This window comes from Vicia villosa, linkage group LG7 (assembly GCF_029867415.1).
Source record: "Vicia villosa cultivar HV-30 ecotype Madison, WI linkage group LG7, Vvil1.0, whole genome shotgun sequence".
Classification (NCBI taxonomy): Eukaryota; Viridiplantae; Streptophyta; class Magnoliopsida; order Fabales; family Fabaceae; genus Vicia; species Vicia villosa.
The window spans coordinates 44,230,285-44,238,262 of record NC_081186.1 but is presented as its reverse complement, the minus strand read 5'-3'; the positions used below and the strand labels follow the sequence as shown (position 1 = coordinate 44,238,262).

The window sequence follows — 7,978 nt, the reverse complement described above, 5'->3', positions numbered from 1 at the left end:
TGTCATCTCAGGGGGGTCAAAAATTAGGGTATGACAGATGCCCCTATTTAAGTTTCTTTTATCTGGAGGGAGAGAGATTGAGATCTCGATCTCTCCTGCGTAAAAGAGACTTAAATATCAAAGAATGCCCGGATTTTGGGCGCTCCTGAGATGATAAAATCTTTGCATGACTTGATCCCGTTGTCGCGCTTGGCGGGGGATGAGGAGACAAACTCCTGCAGAAATACTTGATGTGGATTCTGGTGAATGGATGGCAATGTAGGATGCGCAATCCATCTTCTTTAACTAAGTGTTGATACTTAGAAAAAGGTAAACAACCTCCTCTCGTTCCGGATCACTATAAGAAAATTAGGGTTTTACGACACAAAAGTTGTGACAGTTACTTGATAACTGTCGTAACTCTAATATAGAGACGCGTATCACGACGGTATATACCTACCGTCCTTACATTTTTTAAAAATTACTAAATATAACAACGGTTATACAACTACCGCCTTAGAAATCAATTCACGACGGTTTAAAAAACGCCCTAAATTATATGTTACGACAGTACATTAACTGTCGCCCACCAAACCAAATAACACACGCCCTGCACCATAAGAAACTCATCAAAGGTCACGACGCTGAAACAACCGTCGCGCTCATTTACTTAAAAATTATCAAACTTTACGACGGTGAACCTACCGTTGCCCACAATTACAAAATAATTATCGAAGGGCACGACGGTGAACCTACCGTCGCCATCCCATACCCTTCACACGCGGATAAAAATTTCGCGACAGTGATTTCACCCGTCGTCATCTCTGAATACATCTTTCACGCTAAAATTGATTTTTCTTTTTATTTAAATTTATAAACCAAAACTTTAATCGTAAACACATTAACAAACCACAATCAAAACATCGATCATCCTCTCCAAAACCATCATCCTCTGATCAAAACACTACCTTCCAAGTTTTCACAATCTTTCTAGTATGCGAGCGAAGGAGATGAAGTGGAAGAGAGAAGAGAAGAACTAGTGCGTGGATATCATATGGCAAAACCCCCCGCTACCGCAAGAATACATCTTTCGAAACGGTAAACATCAAAACTTTCAGAGTTTCCATACATTCAGTTAACAAGTTCCAAATTGAAATCGTATAATTCAACACAATCCTCATTTTATCCCTTTCCATCGGTGGAATTTGTGCAGGGATTCGATTCCTTAGGCCAAACTACTTCGAATTCATCGCTCATGCTAGTTCGTTTTGCTAATTTTTCCATCACATTTTTTAAAATTTCACTTATATTGTTAAAATCCTCGTTAAACCCTAGAAATCTTCAATTTGTTAATGTCAGGTGAAAAATCGATGGGCTGGGAAAACCATTGTAGATTTGTTCGCTGAGGAGTTTAAAAGTCGACCTCGTGAATATTATGTAAGAAATTTTCTATTTTTATTATTTTAATTTGGTCACTAGCCTCAGTTATATGATTATTTGTTTGGATTGTAGGTTAGTGCGGTGAAATGTGAAATGGATTATTTGTTTGAAACTTCGAGATTTTAAGAACCACATCACACAACTTCCCAACACACTGAATTCATACACTAGAATACCCATTCTAGTGCTGTTTCTTCGATTCTGTTTCAGTTCTAGGTATTTTCAACTTTTTCTTCAATCGATTATGAGTGCATTGTTACTGTTCGATGAAATGCTTCAACGATCACTTTCACTTTTTCAGGTTAAACATGTTGGATGGAGGTGATTCTAAAGGAGGAGGCTGATGATCAGGCTTACAGAGGCGAAAGAGCTGCTAATCTGGTTCTCTCGTACATTGGATCATCTCCTACATTTGTGGATTCTTGTTCATCTTTCTCTTTCTTGATTGATTGGGTTGTTTTTAGAATCTGAATTATGGTTTTTTTTTCCAGATTGGGAAAGTCATGCAGATACGTAAAGCTTCAAGGAATGATTCACTCACTGAGATTTCAACCAACCCTTATGCTTTGACGGCTCAGGAATGGACCTCTGGAAAGATGTTGATGAAATCATTTCATCTTCTAATAATGAAATTGCAAGCCAGTTGTTTGTTCTTCATGTTATGAAGCCATTGCTTTGTTCCAAGTTTGTTGATCCTGGTGTATGTATTCACTTTCAATCACTCATTCATGAATTGTTCGGTTATCAATGCACAATCTTTTTCTGTATGTTTGATCTGATTGCCACCTGCCCTTTAATTCCTTGATAGATGCATGTCTAAGTGTCGAGAGGATTTTTTGAATCTGTTGAAATGAATGTTATTCTTCAACGTCCTGCTTGGAGACTCTGCATATTGAATCAGATCCTTCCTTGCACCTCACCATGATTTTATAGATTTTGTTGCATAAAAGTGGAAGAGGACTTCGCCAATTAAGCATGAAAGGTTTTATATCTCTCTTGTTTCACCAATTATGTTCAGAATGTAGAGTATTGAGATGCTGATTGAGAAATTTGCAAATACATTGAGTTTTTATGACCGTGCAGTTGATGTTTTACCGAGGAGTGCTTCTTACCAGAGCAATCGTGTCGCCGCGTTGATCGGTTTAGGAATATTGTGTGAAGCTGTGAGGGAATGTCAATAGGCTCTAAATTTCAATCCTAATTATCATAGGGCTCATCATCGTTTGGGTTCTCTGTTCATCAAGTGAGTGAGTAATCATTGACTCTTAATTTCTTTAAGTGTCTTTTTTAACAATTTTGCTTCTTGCATTGGTTGGATCTAGTTCAGTATGTTGATGGCTATTGAATTATATTGTTAGTGTTTTATGTAATTGTGAAGTTTAGTGTTTTTGTTTTTTTTGTTTTGCTTCTGTTAGAATTGAAATCCGAATCTTTTACTTGTTAATTTGGATGGCATTGTGAAGATAGATGATTTGATGGTTTGATTGAATGTTCATTCGTTGGTGATGCCTCTACGGAATGGTGTTGAGTATAGAAATGGTGGTGTCACAGGTTAGGGCAAGTTGAGAATGCTAGGAGACACCTTTGTCATCCTGGATTAACTCTGAATTTGACTTAGATGCTGAAGTTGCAACTGGTGGACAAACATATTACTAAATGTACAGATGTTAGGAAGGTAAGGGATTGGAGAAGTGTTCTGACTTCTGAGGGAACCTGATGGTGCTTCTACTGCTGGAGTTGATTCTTCTCCTCAGGTATTATTGTCGTTTTTTGTTTTTTCTGATTTGATATATTTGAGTTGAATATGTTATAAATGGAAATATGTATGAAATGAAATATTTGACCTTTGTTGGAAATTGAATGTACAACTCTTTATGTGTAGAGCAGTAGCCCTTTTGAAACTTCATCAAATTGAGTAAGAACCACTAACATGTTTGGCTGGGCAAATGTTACTCTAAAAGGTTTATTTTCTTAGTTTAACATGTTCCACATTTAATCTGATAGACACTTTGGTTCAATTAAAAGTTTGTATTGTTATCAACTCTGTTCTCTAATCCTTTACTAGTGTCTGCATTTTAGAGCAATATTGTTGGCTTTGGCGGGGAGGTTTTTATGTGGGATATTGAAGCTGCACTTGCGCCAGTGTCTAAGTGCAACAATGCTACGCTTCATGAATCTACAAATGGTATCCATGGTTCTACCAACTCATTCTCTCTTGGTATTTATTTCAAAATCAATATATAATTGCTTTATGATACTTTTTGTAAAATATACATATTTTTCTCTTAACTAATAGACTTGGTAACAATGGTTTTATGTAGGACTCTAGTTCGAGAATTCTTGTGAGGTTGGTGTCTTTTCAAAACTTACCATTGCATATTGTTTGGTTGCCAATGGAGCCTCTGAAAGTTTCTACAGGTTTTAGTCTGTTTTATTTTGCTCTATACATGTCTTCAGTTGAGTGGCAAAACGTAGAGCCTGTGAAGTTGGTGTCTTTTCAAAACTTACCAATGTCTTATGATCAGCTATGCTGTAAAGTAGCAAAACTTCATTAGTTGAGTCCAGGTATAAAAATGCTTATACATGTCTTCTAATTGCAAGGACTTTGATTAGTACTTCGTTAACCACTATTAGTATGTCCTACTCATCTCTTTGTTAACCACAATTCTTTGATTTTATTTTTCATACTGATAACTTAAGCTATGTTTGTTAGTTTAGTATACAAACGTGTATAGCATTTAACTGACAGTGTATAACATTTAACTTAAATTAGGTGTTTGTTTATTTATATAAGCTTAATCCTTATTATACTAAACTGAGTATCAAATAAAAACTTGTATAGCATTTAACTTAAATTATGTGTTTGTGTGATACACGTTGTTTGTTGGATGCTATCAAGAATTGATTGTTGATAGCATTTAACCGACAGTGTGCATCATCTTTTCATATTTCAATTTTTTCCTTCAAATTATGTGTTTGTGTGATACACGTTGTTTATTTATGTAAGCTTATTCCTTATTATTGATCATAAATATTTTTTATAATGAAATGATATTTTCTATTGATGTAGCAGCCAATGTCTAATTGGTTTTTATTTCATCTCAAAGCACTTAACCAGATATCCATGATTAATAACATTATCAATTTCTACATATTTGTATCTCTTATTAATTGTTATGTCATGTTAAAAAAACTTATGCAGTACATTTGTATGGTTATGCCATAGAAGAAACAGTGTGGGCGTAGAAAATGAGCAATCAGATTGAAGGAATTGGAAAGATGATCATGAGCAGCAACTTGAAGTTGAATAATCAGAGTTTATAAAATTTTGTAGATTTATAATGAAGCATATAGATATTGAGTTTTATGGCATAGTTTTTTTTATTATAAATATGCCTTGGTTATTTATGCTATGGTTATTTTAGACTGTTGCGGAAAGGGATGTTGAAAGAGGATATTTTTGTAACTAGTGCCATTTTCATAGATGAATTTTCATTCATGTTCAATCCATGTCCAAGGCCTGGTATTATAATGTTTATTTGATATTAAATGTTTTTTTTTGTTGAAATTAATTTTATTATGTTAAAAAATGATAGAAACTGAAATAAAAAATAAATACTATATTTAAAAATATTTTAGTAGAAAAAATTTAAATAAAAAAAATTATAAAAAATATAATAAAAAATCATACTAGATTAAATTGTAAATGCAAAATTAAATTAGTAGCGATTTAAACTGTTACCAAATAAATTATATTTAAAATTTATGTATCAAATTATGACTGTTTCAACCGTCGCTAATAGTGAAAACAAAAATCAAAGGCATATTTACGACAGTTTCAACTGTCAGGATATCACATTCACGACAGTTTTAAACCGTCGCGAACAACAACGAAAACAAAAATCAAAGACATATTCACGACGGTTTTTAATCGTTGCCATTTCGAGTACAAGTCGGTTCCAACCCGTCGTGAGCAATCGCGATGGTTGGTGTGACGGTTTTGACAACCGTCGTGAAACAGACTGGGGACACACAATTCTGCGACAGTACTGCAACCGTCGTAGATAGTAAATAACGGCGATTTTTACCGTCGTAATCTGTCAAAATAGCTGTCGCAATCTGTCAATTTTCTTGTAGTGGATGTCCAAATCTCGAAACTGGTCTCAGTTGCGTTTGGACAATATCTCAGATAAAGAGAAAATTTCCAAAGGTTTGTTTCCTCGTCAAACTTCTTATCAGCGCTTGGAGATAAGATGCCATTTGACGGCTGTAAAGAAACTTAAAAGGTTTGTTTCCTCGTCAAACTTCTTACCAGCGCTTGGAGATAAGATGCCATTTGACGGCTGTAGAGAAACTTCACCATCTTCCCTTTTGACTTGACGTCTTTGAAAGAATGTCATATGGCCTCATGATCTTTTGAGGGGCTAATGACTTTGTTTGAAGGCGGACGAACTGTTTTCGGGGTGAAAACTGCCATTCGTCAACTGATGCCTGGGGAATCAACGAACTGTTTTCCTAAGAGGAAAACTGCCATTCATCGACTCTGTGGGGAGTTAAACATCCCAGAAACAGACAAACTGTTCGAAAAAAACCGCCATTTGTCGATCTCTTGAGTATCTAACAGACAAACTGTCTTTTCTTGGGAAAAGACTGCCATTTGCCAATTGCTAGGGGAGCAAACTGTCTTCTACTGGGAGAGACTGCCATTTGTCGACCCTGTCATGAAAGAAAGTGAGCAAACTGTCTTCTGCTGAAAGAGACTGCCATTCGCTGACTTTGTTGTGATAGAAAGTGAGCAAACTGTCTTCTGATGAAAGAGACTGCCATTTGCCGACTTTTGTTGGGGAATCTGAACTATCTTCTGGACGAAGACTATCATTCGCTGACTCCGCCGGGGATCATGAACTATCTTCTGGATGAAGACTACCATTCACTGATTCTGTTAGGGAATCATTTGTCGATCTGCTGGGAGATTCTGAATTTTTCTTTGACAAGAAGTGGCACCTCTTGACCCTGCTGGGGAAATACCAAACCTCTAGGGAATTCCAAAATGCAAAGCAGATTATCTTATCTGAAGAAGACTGTCGAATGTCGCTCTGCAGGAGATTCTCGGCTGAGGAATTCCAAAAGTGAACAAACTATCTCTCTGAGGGAGACTACCATCTGTTGACTTGCTTGGTGAGATACTTGTGTATGAACTGTCGTTTCGAAGGAAAAAGTTTCTTCGGAACTTGCAGGGGAAACTTGAGTTCATGTCTAAATGACTCAGGCATTCACATGATCAAAGCCTGACTTGACTATGCAGTTGTGATGTAATGTATGCATGAATATTATGATAAAATGCAAACTGAATGTGAATAGAATTGTCGCGGATGTAAAATCCTAAGATACGACTGAAATTCTTGTGGATCAGAAGAGGTCCTCTTCTTGTAGTTCGAACTCTGTTGGGAATACCTGGTTATCAGTTGTCCGCTGTCCGAAATGAGTAATATGAATTGAAGTAAAGATCCGTCATCGGGAGATGTTCGCAAAGCGACCTCATGGGGAAATCTTGGTTCCCGGAGTCTCAACCGTTCTCGGAGCAACTGTTTGCATTCTTCCTATTGTTCGTAAACCTTAGAAAGAAATTTCACCTTTATTTTCGCAAGTAAATTCATTTTTATTTTATGAAAACATTTGTTTCAAGAAATTAACTGTTTAAACTTAAAATGCATTCCAAGAAACTGAATAAGACTAGATTGCAAAGGAAAGCACAAGGCTCAAATTATTATATATGGAATGGTAAGCAGCCAAATGCTTGATTCCATGGAGTATTTACAAAGTTGGAAATTGGTAATTTTCGGGAAAAGGGCTACGATGAAACGTGACGACCGTTATCTTTCCCTTCCACTCCGAGTTGCGCTGTATTCGCGCTTCGTAGAAGATGACCTACTGCTGATGAACACTCCGCTATGGATTTTGAATGATCAAGTTTGTCCTGAACACAGTTACTTGCCATATATCCCTAACTTTTGCGTAAACTACCCCTTTCGGGTTTTAAGTCTACCGGGATTGATTAATATATATTTTTTTTATGTCTCTAATTTTTGCCTGAATCGCCCTTTCGGGTTTTCGATTCACCGAGACGCTCTTCTTTTGCCTAAGTCGCTCTTTGCGAGTTTTCAACTTAGCGAGCTGTTTTTTTTATTTATTTAGGCGAAGTATTTCTTGACTGCGTCGACGTTCACAGGACGGGTGAATTCTTCTCCATCCATAGTCGCGAGTATTAAGGCTCCTCCTGAGAAAGCTCTCTTGACCACGTAGGGGCCGTCATAATTGGGAGTCCATTTCCCTCTTGAATCTGTGAGAAAAGATTGAATCTTTTTGAGTACAAGGTCGCCTTCTTTGATGGTGCGAGGTCGAACCTTTTTGTCGAAAGCTTTCTTCATTCTTTGTTGATGTAGCTGACCGTGGCATAAAGCTGTCATGCGCTTTTCTTCGATTAAGTTCAATTCATCGAATCTGCTTTGACACCACTCGGCTTCTGTTAATTTTGCCTCCATCAAGACTCTCATTGATG

The 7,978-nt window shown here is 36.7% G+C and overlaps 1 protein-coding gene across 27 annotated transcripts; it reads left to right on the top strand.

Moving 5' to 3' along the window:
* Nucleotides 1-887: 887 nt before the first annotated feature.
* On the top strand, nt 888-4,932 carry LOC131620492 (uncharacterized). 27 transcript variants are annotated; one of them, XR_009289154.1, is made up of 13 exons: nt 888-1,077; nt 1,193-1,240; nt 1,339-1,416; nt 1,492-1,635; nt 1,721-2,119; nt 2,228-2,401; nt 2,503-2,662; nt 2,971-3,173; nt 3,302-3,380; nt 3,499-3,604; nt 3,741-3,766; nt 3,877-3,984; nt 4,622-4,932. XR_009289154.1 is itself a non-coding variant. In XM_058891589.1 (4 exons), the coding sequence occupies exons 2-4, from the start codon at nt 3,136-3,138 to the stop codon at nt 3,972-3,974; spliced, it is 411 nt and encodes a 136-aa protein (XP_058747572.1). In that variant the 5' UTR covers nt 2,408-2,662; nt 2,971-3,135; the 3' UTR covers nt 3,975-4,234. The 27 variants fall into 27 exon arrangements, 1 of the variants encoding a protein (XP_058747572.1); XR_009289151.1 differs by lacking the exon at nt 3,877-3,984 and having other exon boundaries at nt 3,499-3,637; nt 3,741-3,837; XR_009289136.1 differs by having other exon boundaries at nt 3,499-3,637; nt 3,741-3,984.
* The last annotated feature ends 3,046 nt before the right edge of the window (nt 4,933-7,978 follow it).